Source organism: Zosterops lateralis, assembly GCF_965231275.1.
Source record: "Zosterops lateralis genome assembly, chromosome: 1".
NCBI lineage: Eukaryota > Metazoa > Chordata > Aves > Passeriformes > Zosteropidae > Zosterops > Zosterops lateralis.
The window spans coordinates 16,103,504-16,123,565 of record NC_139762.1 but is presented as its reverse complement, the minus strand read 5'-3'; the positions used below and the strand labels follow the sequence as shown (position 1 = coordinate 16,123,565).

Genomic DNA, 20,062 nt, shown 5'->3' with positions numbered 1-20,062 from the left:
ATGATGTGGAAAGGAGAAGCATTTAAACCAAAATAAGAATCTTACATTTCTCACCTTTTTAGTACTTGATTTTTTGAAGAGTATTATAACTATGTTTACGTAAGAGTGCTTTTATGCAATTTAAACTAGCTTAGAAAAATAAACAATATAACAAAGTAGTTTAATGCGAGACTAGAAAATCTCCATAGATCATTCACACAAACACCAAGATACAGAATGTGCAGATACACTTAGAAAATTTATTCTGGTATTCCACAGGAGTGGAAGATCAGAATAATTCATTAAAATTCTAGAAGCTTTAAACTGTATCTTTAAAGCTATACATAATTAAATCTGATTTGAGCATAAATGTGATTTGCTAGTTGTGCAATAAGCATTTTATAATTTAGAAGGGTCTTCTTTACAGTCTGTGCAAATTTATTATTTTAAGGGATTAGGATTATAGGGCATTTCAAGAAATTCTGTGAGCAGTGGGATGCTTTCTGGATTCCTTAAATGGTCTCCAAAAGACTCTTCTTAGCAGAAGAGCCCTTTAAATAACAAAGATATACTTTTTTTTAGATTAATTGGACTCCATCAAAGAGGATGTTCAACATTAAAATTTCTAGTGGTATTTTTCAGTGTGGGAATAAGCTAAAACTATTTTTAGCATAAACTCGCATCTTGCAGAGGTAAGTCATACAGTAATTCAAGATCATGGGTACATAGTTTGCATTTAAGAAGTTCTCCAGTTTCCTCTCTAATGCAGTCTGTTATTTTTGCCTAAAACATCTTTTCTGCACTATTAACCACATACTGATATACGGCAGTTTACACAGATCTAACATAACTTAAGAAAAAAACATATTAGATGACACCACTTTCTCAACTTCCAGAATTGCTTTCCTCTGTTGTTTGTACATACGAGAGGCCTTTCACACAGTCCTCATCAACACCCTTTTCTCTAAATTGGAGGGGTACAGACTCTATTGATAGATGGACTATTGGATGGATAAGGAATTGGCTGGATGGTAATGAACAGCTCAATGCCCACATGGAGATGGGTGACAAGTGGTGTCCTTCAGGTCTGTACTGGAACCAGTGCTGTTTCATATCTCCATGAGTGACAGAGACAATGGGATTGAGTGCACCTTCAGCAAGTTTGCAGGCAAAATCAAGCTGAGAGGTGCAGGATGGGATGAAGGATCCACCTGGAGGATGGGATGCCTGAGGGACCTGGACAAGGTCAAGAAGTGGCCGCACAGGAACCTCATGAGTTCCTGCACATGGGTCAGGACAGTCTCTGCTATCAAAACAGGCAGGGCTAAAGTGATTCAGGGCAGCTCTGCCAAGAAGAACTTGGGGGTAGTGATGGATGAAAAAGTTGATGGTTGTGAGCTGCAAATGTGCACTCACAGCCCAGAAACTCAACAGTGTCCTGGGCTGCATCCAAAGCACCGTGGGCAGCAGGGGAGGGAGGGGACTCTGCCCCTCTGCTCTGCTCTGGTGAGACCCAACTGGAGCACTGCATCAGCTCTCAGCCTTCAGCACAGGAAAGACATGGACCTGTTGGAGCAAGGCCAGAGTAGGGCCACAAAAATGATGAGAAGGATGGAACACCTCTTGTCTGAGGAAAGGCTGAGAGATACAGGGTTATTTAGTCTGGGGAAGGTTCCAAGAAGACCTAACTGGGGCCTGAAAGGGGCTGAAAAGAAAGACGGTGATAGTTTTTTTTACAGTGCTTGCAGAAACAGGACAAAGCATAATGTTTTTAAACTAAAATAAAGTAGATTCAAACTCGATGCAAGAAAGAATGTTCTACCTGCCCTTCACTCTCACCAGCATCTTGGCTTCAGTATCTCTATCCCCAGAAAAAAGCATAACATAAAAAATACCCATACTAAAGCAGACTTGTTAAACACAAGGTAACACACTGAGAAATTTAGTCACTATATTCACAGAATTAGCAATAGTAATAATTAAGACATATTTTTGATTTCTCATAGGTTTAGATTTCATAGATCTCTGCATTGTCCCACCACAAATAAATTTTAAAGTATGTACAAAATACTATTCCTTCAGGGAGTAACAAGTGGCCAGCAGCTTTGAGGCAACCTTTTTGAGTTGCAACATGAAATGTGTTAGCCACACATAGGTAAATCACTATTCAAAAACAGCTTCCTATATATAATGTGGGCAATGCATGGCTTAACACAACCTTCTATTATAAAAAGCTTTTTTTGTGCTACTGTATAAAGGAAGAAAGTCTTCAAAGTCTTTTCTAAGAGTCAGAATACATATACACAAGAGATTTTTAGACACTTTAGCAGTGAATCTAAAATTCATTTATTACCAGATCTACATGCTTTTTTAGCACCTCACACAGTGTTTGTGAACTTTAAAAGCTTTCCATTTTTTTTTTTTTTGAAGGCACAGTCTTTCAAGTTATAAGCTACTCATTTTGTATTAAGGTCAACAAAATTAATAGGTCTTAAGCAGATCAAAATATTTTCATATCAAGAAATGAAAACTGGCATCGAGAAAGTTAGACATCAAGCACCTGTAATTACTAATAACCTTTTCCACCTTTACAGCTGAAGAAATTACACATAGACTTTTCTCACTATGGCAATATAAGAACTAAAGCCTCAAAATGGTGCCTGGCCTCTGCAACCACACAAACAGTGATTGAATTTAATTTCTATTTAAGCAGAGAAGTTCTTTTTGAAAGACACTGTTAGATACACCACCAAAGACTGTATTTCAGCTTCTTTATGCCTCTGCTAGTTTCAGCAACCAACCGTATCAGCCTGCAAATAAGTGGGCATTATCTAGCAAACTTGGTGATCTGACAGGATGCAATTGAGTAGAATGGAAATTATTTTACTATCACTGTAAGTCCATGGTTATCTTTGTTGGTTTTGCCCAGTCATTCTGCTCTATAGAGGACACCATCCCTGAAGATTTGCAAAGCAAGGCTGTAATAATGCAGCCACTTGGGGGAACTAATTGTTCAGAAAATAGTTGAAGGAGGTGATGGAAGCACTGATCATAAACTAGTAATTCATAACCCCTCAGCAGCATTGCAAATATAAATTAGGTACTTTAGAAAGTAGAGATAAACATCCACCTGTAATTGGATTGTTAAAAATTCCTGGGAGAATTGCCAGTGGAAATCTCTTTCAGTGAGCTTCAGGAAAGATATGGACCTAAACAGTAATTCATCCACTGTAAAGTCAATGTAAAATTATTTTTAAAGGGGCTATCAAGATCAAATCAACATGAACAAAATTTCAATATGCCTAATGGAAGTTGTAATTAATGGACTTATTTTCTTTTAAGTATAGGAAACAGTAACTACCAAGACTGCTAAAAATGAAGGCAAAATTCTTCAAAAACTATGCAGCACAAAAAGATCAAGTAGAATCATTTTATAAATAAAATCATAAAATAGTTTCTGATTAGATTTTTGCTCTTCTTTCAAAAAAGAGAACATAAGAACATACCTACATCTTCCTGAGAGTTCAAGCCTCTTTGGGACAGAAAATATGTATATCTCACTTCAGTAAGGGAATTAGGCCTCTTACTCCTAATTTTTTTTTTTTTTTTTTTTTTTTGCAAATACTGGTGTGCAAAAAGAGAGCACAACAAAAAACCAAAAGTTTTATTCCTGCTAAAGAGTACTTTTTTTTTTTTTTTGTGAGAATCAGTGCACTTTTTTCTAGAGAAAGACTGTATGCAAGAGAAAACAATTAATTTGCCACTTTGGCTCGATATAACAACCATATTTTACTTGAGGCATTGAAAACATCTGCATGGTGACTTCCATAATACAAACCTCAAAAGTGTTCCTCCATGAACAGAGGATCAAAAGACTGCCAATCTTGTCTTGACCTATTTTGAGTCTTCTGTTATAAACTATACACAAAATTTATCACTCCCCAAAGAGACAGCCAGAACAATTGTTAAAACTTAGCGGATAGTTGGAGAGTATCTTCTGTGGGATTTTGTTAATAGGTAATTTCATTGAAAATTACCTAAGTGGTCTCAGTTTTAAATGGGGAATTCCTGTCTAAGGTTTTTGTTTGCTCTAGTTTTGCCACATTTTCTTTCATGAGACAGATTTCTTCATAAAAACTGTCCAGCTCTGGCTGAGATATGTGAAACACTGCTACCTGTAGCTAATTCCACTATAGATTAAAACAAAAATAAATATTAAAGGATCTCCACAGTGCTTCAAATAGGTATGCATAGTTTTTCAAAGACAGACATGGATCTGTATAGCATAGGAAAACTAAAACATCTTCTGAAATACTATGGTCCTGGCTAGGCAAACATTAGTTTTCATAACATATAAAATTATCACTTGCTGCTGAACTTGAACACAGCTAGACCTTATTGACAGTAGGATGCAGCAGAAAACAAATTACAGTATCTGACTGCTTTTCCTCCCCCAGTGCATAATTACAATTATTTGCAGTGCTTATTGGCATTGCTAGTTTGTCCATGCTAGTCATCACGCTGTTTAAAGGCAGCGCTGGTTCTCAAGAGGTGCTGGATGTGCTGGAAAGGAACCGTGGAACACACTGCCGGGAGGTGATAATGGATCAGCAAAGCCCGGCAGTGGTGCAGGCAAACCAGGGGATGGAAACAGGAACGCGGGCCAGAGATGATGCTGCCCTTAGCCCGCCGTGCGCCGCAGCCCCGGCCCGGAGCTGATGGGCCGCCGTGCCCGTGTCCATGTTTATATCCGTGTCCATGCCCGTGCCCATGTTTATATCCGTGTCCATATCCGTGCGGGCGGCGGGCACGGGGCCCGGAGCGGAGCCGGCAGAGGGAGTCGGTGCCCGTCCCGCCCCGGCCCCCAGGACGTGCCCGCAGCCCCCGCTCCGAGCCATGCACGGCCACTGCCCCCCTGTCTGCTTCGAACAACACACAGGCTGTTCCATTTGCCTAATAATTCTGCAATGCTAAATACGGTGTGTCCTGAGAAATCCCCCAAGTCGCGGAATCAGGTACAGACAGCATCGCACCCAACCTCCGCACAACTGTGTGATGAGTTGCGCAGTATTTCAAAACATTGTACCTCTGCAAACTTCTCAGTCAATTCAATGTTTTGTATAACTTGAGAGCATCTTAAAGCAAAGCAGTTGAGCCTTCCCGTTTGAAAGTAATTACTCCTATTAAACTATTTAGCTTCTTCTATAACTGTAGTACAATTATTGTGCCTGAGATTAAAAAAAATAAATCCTTTACTGATCTTGTGTTAATCTAGTCAGTGCCCGAAACGGCACGTCCATGTTAATAGAAGCACCAGTATTTACACTAAATGTTCTTCTTTCAGCAGACATATGAAAACAAAGCACTGTTACCAATGTATTTTCCCATCCCAAGGAATACCCTGAAATCTTTGTCAAACTTTCTCGCTTTCATCATTGCTCAGCTCATCACACAAGCCATCTGCATAAATAAAGATGTAAGCATCTGCTGTATGGCAAGTGGTCTCAGGGGCAGATGTTTTTATCCTTGCATTCATGTCACTGGCTTGGATACATTATTTGAACAGATGTACACAATCTGAAAGTGTCGTGTCCCACAGTGAAACGTCTCCAACTGCTTTCTATCAAAGTACATAAATGCTATTTGCACCTGCATTTATGTTAATGATATAAAGGCAGCAGGGGTTCCAGCAAAGTGAGAGCTGATGCTAAGGAACACATTTACAAGGCTAATGGAAGTTTGAGATCTCCCAGCACTAACCAACCATACTAACACGGATACAAAATGTACAGAGCCCCACTTGACCTATGATTCTAAAAAATTAAAATAAACATATTCAAAGAGCAAAACTATTGCTTTAGTGTGTGATACCCTTTTCCAATATATATTTTAAAAAGACGAAATCTATTAGATAAATAAACCAGGACAGTCTTCTATTTTGCAAAATATTTGTCTAAGATAATAGAATTCTTTCATGTTAGAGTCATTTAACAAAACCATTTTCTAAATCTGACAATGCCAATGGTATTTCAGTTCACTAAGGCACAGTGGTATTGTACAACATTATGGAGCATTATAAAAAATACCAACACTTGCTCAACAATAAATATTTAACATAAGTACGAATAGTCAAATATAATGCTTCAGTGATTGTTGTCAGGTTAAGTTGTCATATGAATGAAATTATAATTTCATAATCCCACGGAAAAAAATAAAATTTGACAAGTTAGATACTTAATGTTGTTCAGAAAAGTGTATCTAGTTGAACATGGTGTTACAATTGCTTGCTACATAAAAGATAGTCACCCTTCTTATAAAATATTTCAAAACTGAGAAAAATACAGATGTATTGAAGGAGTATGGATCAAATTACAAAACACCTGCTATTACATGACAAATGGCAGCAGTGAAGGGCTTAGCTCTCACTCAAAGAACTTGTACTAATCATTATTTCCATACTTAACTAAAATATAATGAGCACACTCAAAGTACAGAAACACTGACAAATACGCCACACCGAATGTAACTGATGGATAGGTGCCATTTCCAATATAAGCTATTTTCCAAAATTTTATTTTTAAGAAATGGACTAACATTAGAGTTGTACATAAATCATCACAAATTACTAATATCCTCCAAATTTGCAAAGTGCTACATCAAAGAAACAAATGGTACCTGATATAAAAACAAATAAGTATCATAGTAAAAAAATATACAGAGACTAGTGTATTTGTAGAATATCATTGTTTCATACTGATACAGCTCCTGGTCATGATCTAGGGAGGCCCTGCAGAGATCTCAACAAATCAGAGGTCTGGGCAATCACCAGCCACATGAAGGTCAACAAGGCAAAGTGCTGGACTCGGTTCCTGGGATTGGGCAAGCCTGGATGTAGAGACTGGGCAATGAGAGGCTGGAGAGCTGTGCCATGGAAAGGGACATGGGGGTCCTGGTCCATGGCAAGTAGAACCAGCAGTGCCCTGGCAGCCAGGAGGGACAACCCTGGGGGGACAGGGAGCACAGCCAGGCAAGGGAGAGGATTGTCCTGCTCTACTCTGAGCTGGGGCAGCCTCCCCTTGAGTGCCAGGGGCAGTTCTGGGGGGTGCCACAATATAAGAAAGACACAAAACTGTTAGAAAGCATAAAAAGGAGAGCCACAATGATGGTGAGGGGCCCTGAGGGGAAGCCGTGTGCAGAGCAGCTGAGATCCCTTGGTCTGTCCAGCCTGTGGAGGAGGAGACTGAGGGGAGACCTCACTGCAGTCTTGTGAGGGGAAGAGGAGGGACCAGGCACTGATCTCTTCTCTGGTCACCAGTGACACGACATGAGGGAACGGCCTGAAGTTGTGTCAGGGGAGGTTTAGGTTGGATATTCAGAAAAGGTTTTTCACCCAGAGGATGGTTGGTCACTGGGACAGGCTCTCCAGGGAAGCTGTCACAGAACCAAGCCTGGTGGAATTCAAGAAGCATTAGGACAATGCTCTTATGCATGTGGTGTGACTCTTGGGGGTGGTGCTGTGCAGGGCCAGGAGTTGGACTCTGTGATCTTTGTGGGTCCCTTCCAACTCACAGTATTCTGTTATTCTGTGACTTCTACCACAGAAGCTCACTTCCAAGTTTACCATTCTCTCTGAGTACAAGTAACAGGATACTGACTGGAATAGATTTTGATTTAGAGGAAAAAAGAAAAAGCCTTCAAAAAATCTCAAAGCAAATGTTTAATCAATTTTAAGTTTGCAAACAGCTTCACAGTCTATATTCTCCCACCGGTATTCAGAAATGGCTTTAATGTAAGACTATAACCAGGGTCAAATATCTGTTACTTAAAGGAAAAACTAAATAAATGTGTAAAGTATTAGAATTGAGTACTTCAGTCACAAGCATGGGAATGTAGAGCACACTCTGGAGTGGACAGCTTTACCCAACAGTAAGTATTGTTTTTCTTGAAGGAATAGTCTCAAGAGACACAGAAGTTATCCAGTAAGATCAATTAGAATGACATGCTTCTGGAACAGCTTCCTCAGAATTATTACAGCATCATAAAAATACTCAGTCTTCACAAAATGGGTTAAGTATAAACTTACATGACAGTAAAAGCTCAAGGCTTCAAATTAAGTAATAGATAGTGCTCTTCTTAATCAACATAAGCACTAACAATGGAAACTTAACTGACAACCAGCAATGGTTCTGAAAGGTCCATTAGAGCTGATGTCATACCCATCAAATATTCACTCACATTTAAGTATCATTAAAAATGACATTCATGTTAAAATTCATATTTAAACATTAGCATTGAGACACAGATGAAAAGGGAAAAGAATCTGAAGTTACAGCTACACATTTAGAGACTTGAGAATACACAAATACCCTTACTAATAAAAGAGGGAAAAAAAATCAAGACATCAACCCTAGTGAAAACTAAATCAAATGAAAGACAACTTTTGAAGAGACCACACAGAAGAAAGAATTAAATACAAAAAAAATTAGTAAGGATGGGAATGCTGAAGAAAAGACATTTTAAAAACTCTAAGTTAATATTTATTTTCCTGTTTCTGCTAATTGTGTAGCATAATTTGCAGATAGATTTGACCCCATTTAATATGGGGATCAAATATAGCAGGGATTTTCAAACATAGGAGGATTTTAAAAAACTTTATTAAAACCTGAATACTTAATTCTGCTGAATCAAAAAAGAAGGAGATTTATGCACTTCAAATTTCAACTACAGGTGTTAACAGTAATTAGCAACACCCTAAAGAAGAAAACAATTTTAGCTATTGTAATTCTTTAAAGTGATAAATGCTGCAGTAATGGCTTTTTCTTTCAAATCATATCACAGCAGAATACTAGAGACAAGTAATACGGTGGTTAATAATGATGTGATTTCTTCCACATTTTGAATCACAAGCATCTAATTTCTAAATAAAATATAGAAAGCATACTATACCTGCAGAAACTGTTAACGGATTCTGCATTATGCCCTTTAACAGTTACGACAATGTTCCTAGAAAGAAATACAGATACTTAGAAGCTCTGATAATTTCTTACAAACTAACAAAAAATGAACAAGACAATGGCAATAGTTTCCAGACTTGTATTTCAGAGTGCATCCCAATATTTCCATAGCTCTCAGAAAACACCACCAGAGATTTAAATCAAGTGTTTCTTTGGACCCCTATATGTGCTCTCCATATTTCAACACTGTGTAATACTGATTTAGGCTTCTTGTAATTAAACAACCTTCTTAAAGCCAGGAAAGAGGACAGCCATGAATCCCAATGTGACAATGCATTCTGAAGAATCACAGACAATAAGCAATCCTTCAAACCCTTCAAACACGTGGATCTGTTGGGAAAGATCCAGAGGAGAGCCCCTATGCTGATCACAGGTCTGAAGCATCTCTTTATGAACACAGAGCTGAGGCTGATCAGCCTGAAGAACAAAAGGCTCCAAGAAGACCTTATAGCACCCTCCAGTACCTAAAGGCAGCCAACAGGAAAGCTGGAGTGACCTTTTTACAAGTGCATCTACAGATAGGACACAGAGTATTGGCATTAAACTGCAAGAGACAGGTTTAGATTAGATACTAGGAAGAAATTCTTTACTGTAAGTGCGGTGAGGCACTGAAACAGTTTTCCTAGAGAAGCTGTGAATGCCTCATCAAGGCCAAGCTGGATGCAGCTTTGAGCAACCTGACCTAGTGAAAGGTCCCCTGCCCAGGCAGGGCTGTCAGAACTAGGTCATGTTTAAGGTCCCTTCCAACACAAACCATTGTGCTTCTATGTGACTGCACAGATCCCACATAATTTTCTTAGCAGCAGAATCTTCCATGGATGCTACAATGAAGATATTACCTTGCTCTTGTGAACCAAACATTACACTGCCATCTGTCCTGAATGTGCAGTTGGTCTTTACAACAAGATGTGACACGCTACATTTGACAAAACAGCTTTACACTAAATGGCCACCCAGTAAACTAAGAGTTGGCTACTTCTTTCCAGTGCAGTTCAGTGTGCTGTCCAAGCTCTGGTGAAGTGGGACTCAACAGTCAGGTAAGAGAGACAGAGGATAATATAACGACAACATAAAACTGTTGTTACCCACTTAGATTTATTTTTCATTAAATCACCTAGGTTTTGGAATAGCCACCTAATAGTTTGGTTCAACTGCACACCACTAACATGTGACATCACAAAGGGTATAAAGCTCTTGTTCTCTTGATGCACCTTGAGGCTTTGGGAAAGTAACAGATAAGTCCACTGACTGACACAGATGGAACTACAACTTCTTGGGGGTTTACTCAGATCTAGGCTTTCACACCAGGGCACACCTACAACATTCACACAAACAAAGCCAGCTGCACAGATATGGAGATTGCTGACTTTCCTGACCAGTTTAACAGCCAGCAGAATCTTACATAAAGAACATGTAAGACATGCATCGTCTGAGTACATGGAGTACCAAAGATTAGTTTTGGTTAAATACAGAAATACATTACACAAATACTGATGCAAATACCCAACAAAATAAGCCTAGAATATATTTCTTTACTATCGTGTAATTTCCTCTCAAAAAGCAATGGTGAGGTTCTGGGAAGAAGATGGTTCTGTAGGTAGCAGTAAAGTAAAAAAGAGAAAACCAATTCCATTTTCAAGAAGTTCAACATCAAAGCATAGAACATGCATGACTGCTGTGAGGGAACCTTTCACACAGCAAACAGGTGAAGCTCTTTGGTACCTGTATCTTCTGTTGTGAGCCACACCTAACCAGCAGCTCTGGTACATAACCAGCACCTCCTGGCAGCAGTTTGCCCATCAGCAGATCCCCGACTGCCTCAAAGAGCCTCTGTCCGTGGTACTTAAGCAGCCAACCCCTGAGCTGTCAGATCCAGCACTCACACACACACATTGGCTCATCTAAATGCAGTTTGATGTCGTGGGAACATACAGACAACTCCCTCTGCACATCCAACAATGAACAGGCCACACTGATGCAATTTCAGAACAGCGAGACACTTCTAGAAAGCAGTGTGGGTTTCCAAGTTATCTGTCACCCACATTGTAAGGCATTCTTCTTTACGGCCATATTGATCAGCTTTTCAGAGATTCAGCCTGAAGTTTTCCTTCCCCCTTAGTTACGGCACTTGGAAACATACTGAAATATTTAAAGCAACACATATTGTTGCAAAAACAATTTGAGAAATTATGTTCAAATAAAGCTTCTCACAATTATTATTTCAAAGTCACATTTTTTTAGGTTTCCATGGTCTTTCCCTGTGTATGGGAGCATTACATCATGTTAAGAGGGTGCCCCATTTATAGTTGCTATCTACTTTTACAATTATAACAAACCAAACTTCAGGACACAGATCAACAATTCTTAGAATACTATGTGAAAATAGAAGCTCCAGATATTCTTCCAATGGTCTTCCCAGGCATATTCCCAAACCGTAACACTACAACACAAAATTGTATCATAAAAGCCCTAACATTTTGTAGAGGTATCTGATTTGAATTCAACTCTAACTGCAGCAAAGTAATAGTATTAACCTAGAAAATCCAGTGCTTATTTGACAAAGACATTGATCACCTGATCTTAATAATAATCCCAATAATTTTAAAAGAGTATAATTTCTCCAATTAACATTGATAATTTCTTTTAGAAATTAATGAATAGTATATTTATTGTTATATGAAAACCTTTCATCACACTTTATATTTGGAGATACCTTATCAAGTAACTGCTCTTTTTGGAAAAACTGAAGAGCTCAAGATTCTGAAATCAGGACGAATTCTTATCATCCCTTCAAATTTTTTCTATCCATCCTTATACATATGGCTGTGTTAAAGCATGTTTTCTGTGACTGTACATAAACAGTTTACAAAACAAACCATAAACATTGTGCACTTGTCCTGTGTTTTACACTGTTTTCAAACACATCAACTGTGATACTGTCTTTTTATTCCTTTCTCTGACAACTTCTGACACTTTTCTGCTAGGCTGTAATAGGTTTAACAGATATTTATTATCTACATACATTTTATTCATGTCCTAAAAATAAAACACAGTCTTATAAAAAAGTTCTGTACAGTGCATTGATTCAAACTTTCAGAATTTGAAGGTTATAACATCCACAAAACTACTTATGTACCTGCCCTGTACAGGTTTGGGGTTTTTTTTTTTTTCCCCCATTTCCCTATAAATCTGGCTTGGTTTGACTACTTCCCGTTAAAAAAAATGCTGATGTTCAAAAAAACCCTAAGCTTAGAACTAAAACTACAAATTAAATTTTGTACCTTTTTTACACTCTTACATTCAGAAAAAAATTTAGGTTGTTCACCAACTAATAATTCAGTGTGTCCTCATGTTTTTATTGAATACTGAAGAATCAGATGTTCTTTCACTCTTCCCTGGTTATATTTGAGTCCAATACTGGCTCTTTCCAAATACAGGAGGTGATATGGATTATTTCTATCTGGCAATATCATAAATTCTTCGTCACCTGAGCGCTTATCAAAATTATTAAAAATTTAAAGTTCTATATAATCTTAAAATTTGTTTTGCTCAGTTTGTAACTCTACCGTAAGACATTAAATAAAATCATTCAAGTCACAGTACTCCAGAACTCAAATTAGTTCTCTAGAAATCTGCTGATGACTACTCAGAGATGAAAAGAAATCTATTACAAGAATTTCAAGTGAAGTGGAGTTGAAGCTGGACAGAATTAGAAAGTAAAATCTCTCTTAATGCTATAAAATAAGCTCTATCATGCCTGTACTATTGCTTATGTTACCAGAGAATGAAAGGATAAATTTCATTATCCCTTAAGAGGCAAAAATAGCAAGCAAACTGGAAAAAAATCCCATACTGTAACTCAGTCTTTAACAACCAAAGGAAGCAGAGCATATACATGTAATAATTTAAAAGCAATTTTCACAGGAAGATACCCACAGGTCTTTTATATGAAACAGGTGTCCTGATAGACACACTGAATATGAATATCAGTTGAACCCAATTAACCTAATTCGATGCTTGTCCATACTAAGACATTTATTTTAGATGTTACACAAAATCCTTTAGGATATTACAGAGAAAGCGATAAATAGGCTGTAAAGGTTATGACATTAATTTTACTGTCATCCTCATGCTTTAAGCAGACATCAAAACTAAAAACCTCGTCCTCTGGGAAGGAAGAACTACCTGAAAGTAATTATAGGACTTATTATCATAACAGTATTAAACTAGACCACTATGACCCTAACCAAATTTATTTTTGGTACCTTTTGTTAAAAGAACAAAGCTTCTCAATGACGACTGCACCTTCTAATGCAGTGAATATTAGTTCAGGCACTGGAAGAAAGCATTAAATCAAATCTTGTAGTTTCATATTAAGCTTAATTATGAATTTTAATTTAAAACTAAGCATGTAAAAAAGTGTTAGTCAAATATTATGTAATTTAATTTCAGGAGGAAAACATCCAGCTAAAAAGAAAAATTAAATACTTAGTACAGTTTAGAAAAGACATTCTCCTGACAGAAGCTTATGAAATGCCCATTTGTACTTCAAAAGAAATTTTATTCACTTCATTTTTCACACCTGTTCTTTCCCATATCATGCCATCTTGTAAATGAGTGCCATGCAAACAGTATTTCCTATAATTTAAAAACTTTTCAACTGAAACCAAGTTCCCCAAGAAGCCTGAATGTATTGAATCAGCACAGCTTTTAAGAAAATTGGCAAAATGCATTGTCATATAAAGGCCAAGTTAGACTTGAAATAAAAGAATAAAATTTTGAAATTATGAAAAAATAGAGAGGAAGATAAAAATGACAGAAACAATGACAATACAAATGACTGACTAGTGTAATACACAAAAGCATTTGTTCAAGCAAATGTATTTGCCAAAACCCTGCAGTGCTTGGCTACTTTATAAAATCAAGCACAAGGCATTAAGCCAATTTGTTCAAAAAATAAAAAACCCCTCCAAAATCATAAACCCCAATAATCAAGCAATAGCTGATTTGCATTTCTGGAAACCTGCAAAAATATTCTGCATTTCACTACTCCCATCTTCAGTCTCAAATGTCTGATTTACTCCATGCTTTCTATTTTACATATTTTTACACCAGGAGTTAATCCTAGTCTTCCTATTCTATATCCAAAGAGATATGCATGTAGTCACAAACAACCGTGTGTGAAATTGCTCACTGCTTATGTTTCCATACTTAGATAATTCATCACAGAGAAATGTGTGTCCATGGCAGAATTCTTTTGGCTGAGCCCATTAGATGACTTCAGCAGAACCACAAAAAGAAACAGAACAGTACAAACCCAGCAGAACCTAAAACCCAGGCTATTTTTAAACTTTTGGTCATCCTGTGAGATGGACCAGTCCGAGCGCATTTCCTGAACTTCAAGCCATACATGCACTGAATGCCACAGTGTCAATCCTGGACAAAAATGCTTCCCTTCATACTCTGCTGGGTGATGTGGGGAATGGTTGGCTGGCAAGCCTACACCCTGCCCATCTGTCAGAGTGGAACTGTGCCTACACGACAGGTTCTATGCCACTTTCAGTAACATGTTGCTGAGAATAAAAGCTTATTTTTGAAACAACACAGGGCAACATCAACGTTCGACTTAAAATAGTAGGCAAATGAAAAATGATTGCTTTTCATGAGGAGATAAGCCTTTTGAAATCAGCTTGAAGGCTTCTCACATGTATGAATAAAGACTAGCACATACACTACAAGAGATGAGGCTGTTTCACACATTTTCTACTATTGTGGACAAACTAGCATACAGTCTCACTAATTATTATTTTGCAACTATAACTATCTCCGAAAAAGCAAATTCAAGGACCTGTGAAAAAATGTATAAAAGTGAAATTCTCAAAAAGACACTGAGAGAAGGCCAAAGAAGGTGCAATGTTGATTCTTCATTTTATGAAATGTATGTCTATTAAAATAAAGTGGACTTGAACAGTTTTTATGTACTATAAATAACCCCAACTATTTTCCATTTAAGAAAATTACTCCATTCTGAAAAAAAACTCAAAATAGTGTGGTCACTATTATGCCTAATATTAGACAATTCACTGAATGTCAGAAAGTAACATCTCTTTTTCCCAAATTTCCAATTTAAAAAGATGGATTCTCATATTATGTTTTTGCCAGTAAATCCCCTCTTGGTAGGAGTGCTCTGAGTGCCACAAACTGGAGACCTGTATAAATTTCATGTCTGAGTTAGACATCTTTGCCATTACTTAGTATTAAAAGGTCAAAGCTTCTGATCTAAAATACAGTGTTGGTTATTACTTGTGTGAAAGTAACTGTGAAACGATGAATCAATACAAATTGATAGATTTTGTTCTTGATTCTTAGGACAGCTAGAAACAATAGTTCTGGAAAATATAAATTTTGTTTTTACAAAACACTACATTAAATCTATGCTGTTGATAGTTCTTGCAGTTTAAATTCAAATAACTTAGTATTTAAAACAAAACAAGAAACAGAAACATGTACCATTCTTAGTGGGTAATGACTAATCTAGAATTAATTTTAAGATTCAAACAGCACAGTTCCTTCTACTCATGTTCCTCCACACCACCATGTTATCCTGCTTCTAAATTAAGCATTCATTTATCACTTGGGTCCAAACTGCTTAGAAGCTTTGCTGGGATTCTCAACAAAGCAGTTTCATAAGACACAATCTATGTGTTTTACAGTTCTCTTAGCAATATGTTACGTCATTCATAGTAGAATGGCAACACACCACTATGGTTTTCAGTTTGCAATATCTGATTAAATTGTGATACTTTTTGACTTTTGTTCATAATTAATTACTGTCTTGATTTGATAAGACCAGACTACATATTTTATCTCTCACTATGTACCTGCTGCTGTACATTAGCTTTCTTTTCAGATAAACAATATCACAAACACTAAACAGCAATTTCAGTGGAGTTACACTGAAACTTCACAGAACTAGACAAACATCTATGGTTGTGTACACATCTACTCACAAAATCATTCAGGTTGGCAGAAACTGCACAAGGTCATCCTGTACAACTTCCCTGCTCATAACAGGATCAACACTGGCCTTACAGCTTTGTCTGGATGAGTCTTGAAAAACTGCCTTTCAGAAATCAAATTGTATTTACTAACTGACAGCAAAGGATAGCCTGAAAATGACAGCAAACTTTAGTCTACATACATAGTACAGATTGTTCCATCAATTCTTATGGCAATGCTCTTACCATACTTCAGAATTACCTAAACCTCCCATATTTCAGACTTAATCCATCAGTTATGCTGATAAAGATATATTGTAATAAAATGCCATATATACTTTTTATTTGCTTAATGAATAACCTATTTTTACACTACAGAAGACCAGGTTATTACGAAGAGCAGAACGAGGTTAACATACAAAGGTGCCAATCAAAATAATTAAAGAGGACTAAAGGAAACACCAAAAAAAACCCCATTAGTTGTATTTCACTTGGTTTTTTTTTTTATCTTCCTCAACTTTAACATTTGAAGAATAAGTTATTACTAGTAGTGTTCCAACTTCCAGTGAAAGCTTTAGGAGTCTGTTAATTTTAGAGTACAGAAAGAACAAGTCAGATCTGCAATGCTGAAAAGAGAGCAAATTCTGTTTAATTTGGTAGCCCCAACATATTTTGGAGCAACTTAATACCTCAAAACATAACCACACATATAAAAAAAAATTATTTGAATGTGTCAGATAACACAGCGCTAAAAATTCCATTAATAATTAAAGGATTGAGAGCTACATTCACCCGCACAATTTGACTGATTTAAGTTTGAAATGTGATGCTGAATTCTTCACAGAATCACAGATGGCCCTTAAGTTTTGTAGAGACTAAACAAGAAATAGTCAATCACTTCTTCTATTTTGACCGAAGTATTTTGGGTTACTTCAACACTAATCTGCATCCCTCTGATAAAACTTCCTGTGTCATTCAGGAAGGATTTTGAACAGAGTTTCATTATTTTCATATAGTCTGGGTATATTGTTAATGTTCTACTTAACATTGCTGACAACGGCAAAAAACCACTTCAGGCTTTGTAAGGTGAATTGCTTTTGAAATTCTGACTAAAACAACAAAATTATTTCTGATTTTACAGCTGCAAAATTGAAGATAGTACTCAATTTTCCCATGGTATCAAATAAGAGCATAATCTACAGTTATTTCTATAAGAATTTCCATTATGATTTTCCTAAAACATCAAGAAAGCCACACCATGGCATTTGTAAAGATTGTGCAGCAATATCCTCTATACTTTATAAAATGCAGTGTATGTTTTTTTAAGTTCAATGTGTCGTATTCACAGACCCAAGCAAAACAAGCATCCAAGAACTAACAAACAAAAATAAAAAATAAAAAATAACAGCCACTTACTATGACTGTGCCCAAACAAGCAATAAATGACCTAGGCCAAGATGGGATGTACTTCCAAGATGTAAAAATTCAAACTGCCAACCAACTGACAACTTTCTGTTTAAATTCCCTCTCAAAAGGGCTCACCTCTAACACACATGCAAACTCCTGAGACAGAAGTTAAAGGAACGAAGAACAGGAAAATGGTATTAGCACCAAAAAACCTAACACTGCCACATGCCTAAGACCATTAAAGCAAACTAAATTCTAAGGCCTAATTCCTTTCAAAAAAAAAAAAATAAAATCAAATCTCTTAATTTGAATTATACACTGAAAAATTTAGTGACTTATGTCAAAGGAAAAAGCCTATTTTCTTCAGTTGAACTCAAAAATAACTTACAAGTTCTACTGAAGAAGTAGAATTCATTTGAGCATGTGTAACTGTTGGGAGACACAGCTAGTCCATGCAGATAGCTCTGATGTAAAAAAATATTCCAGATAACAAATCAGGTGTTTTAGTAAGAACTGCTTCAACTGTTTTGGTGCTACACTGATTCTGCCCCAAACTCTGCCTCTAATACTGCTAGCTCAGACTGTTTCAGGGCTAAGGATGGGGTTTTTCTGGATACTTGAGTGTCCAGTACACTTCAAGAACACATACACTTTTAAAACCAGAGATGCAAATACAATAGTTGGATTATTTTTTTTTAACAATACCCAGCATTAAAAACATTGCTCAACTATGAGTTATATCTTATGATTCCCAAACACGATCCTCAGAAAGAATCAGAAAAGAGTTTGTGTTTAACAAATTTACTTACTGGTTTAACTCACCAGAAAGAAATATGTGTTTAACAGGTCACACCTAAAAACCCTGTAAAAATCTAATGACTAGCATAAGCAACTTCCACCTTATGTGACTTCCATCCTCCTTTACTGCCTCCTGCATTTATTATATGCTTACTAAGCATATAATAAACTGTTGTACATTGGAAGAATCATCAAACAGTAAGTTGACAAATTAGAACATAACCTCACTGAAGCACCCTCATAAAACCCAGAGTTCCAAATTTAGTGCTAAAATTAAAAGGTCACATTTAATGTAAGTTCCGTCACAGTAGGTACCTTAAGTGTTAAAGAATATTGTGTAAATTTTATACTTGTAGATAAAAAGAATTCCCAACACGTAACCAACGCACTCAAAATTATCTTGCATAATTAAGGGCAGCTCAATATCCACGGCTGAAGATGTGAACTACAGCTCTGGAACCCTCGTGAGAGCTGCAGCCAGGGAAGTGACAGGCAGCTGAGAGCTGAACACAAGCAGCAGAGGCAGCATCTGCCCTCTCTGTTGCTGCAGTGCCCAGACTAATTCATACAGACCCCAGCAGAGAAGTTCAGCTGTTCGCCTGCATTCTTTGCTCAGTCACATCCCTCTCATTTTCTGGGAAAGGACTGTCACCACTTTGATGGATTCTGCTGCACGGAATGTCCCAGTTCCCTGGATGGGAGCTCCCAGAGCTCTGACCCAACTGAAAAAGCAACTGCTAGGCTGAAGTGACTAATGTGTCATTTATTTTAAGAACAATCAGAACATAAAAGTACTTTTCAGTCAATCTCGTATAAATACATTTTTAATACAAATAGTAGAATTTAAACAGACACAAATATTCCACAGACATGGCTGGTTTTGGTGACGTGCTTTATTGACTAACATCAAGAAGCACATAAAATATCAGCTGTTGTTCAAATTGGTACACCTTTCCTAGAAAATATACAGGACAACATATTCTATGAATTATTTAAATTAATCTCTTTCTTGCAGTCTAATATTATCTATCAGCACTATGTTACTGATGAACTAAACTTACTAAAAAAACTTTCACACAGTTAAAAATACAAAAAAGAATAAATCAAAATCCAATCTGTCCTAGTTTACTACCTTCAGTCACTTAGCTTGTGTTGTTCTCATTGTGCAAATAGTCCTTGCCAAAATAATTTTCATTTTTTATCCACCACCCTGTTTGTTGTTCGAAAAATGTTAAAGGCACAGAGCTTCAAAGTCTATCAGACATTTTTAATGAAGTGTCCTTAAAACATGTTCATGGAGAAAAAATGTGAAATAAACATGTCATAATTATTCCTGGATGCTGTCCAGCAACCAGCTGTGGTGTACAGTCTATGCTAACCCTGGGAACATTCTTCTTTCTCTGTGGCCTCCAGCTTTGTCTTCTGTTCCTACGGATATTTGTATTCCAAATGCATCCAGTTAAATCTCAAACTAAGCACGACCAAACTGAATTACTGCTTCAAGAGGCAAAAAATTTAGCATGACCAAGCTTTTAAAGCAACTAGGTTTTTTTGGTTTGACACACAGTACCTTTTCATTAATTTACCATAAAAACCATGCTGCAGGACACCTACACTGCTTGAGTCATGTCAAGCCTTCAAATTCTAACACTGAAGTTCTGCTCACTTAGGGCAATTAAATAACCAAACATCTATTTTTTGAATAGCAGCACTAATTCCTACTTTATGTCCGAATCCAAACTTTGCTAGTCATGCTTGGCATCTGTGGATTACAGCAGAGTACTAATTATTTAAGACACTGCTTAAGCATGCACACAGAGTTAAGAAAGGCAAAGGTCACAAAAGGAAGGCTAAGGAAAAACTGGG

At 37.0% G+C, this 20,062-nt stretch overlaps 1 protein-coding gene across 6 annotated transcripts in view; it reads right to left on the bottom strand.

Moving 5' to 3' along the window:
• Positions 1 to 20,062, bottom strand: part of ZNF438 (zinc finger protein 438) — a 52,481-nt gene that overhangs the window by 11,775 nt on the left and 20,644 nt on the right. For 5 of the 6 annotated variants that reach the window (XM_083867244.1, XM_083867247.1, XM_083867245.1 and 2 more), the window contains one exon: positions 8,926 to 8,982. The exons of the other annotated variant lie outside the window; for it this stretch is intronic. In XM_083867244.1, the coding sequence (XP_083723370.1) occupies positions 8,926 to 8,953 (28 nt within the window). In that variant the 5' untranslated portion in view covers positions 8,954 to 8,982. The remainder of the gene's footprint in view (positions 1 to 8,925; positions 8,983 to 20,062) is intronic. 6 annotated transcript variants of the gene reach the window in all.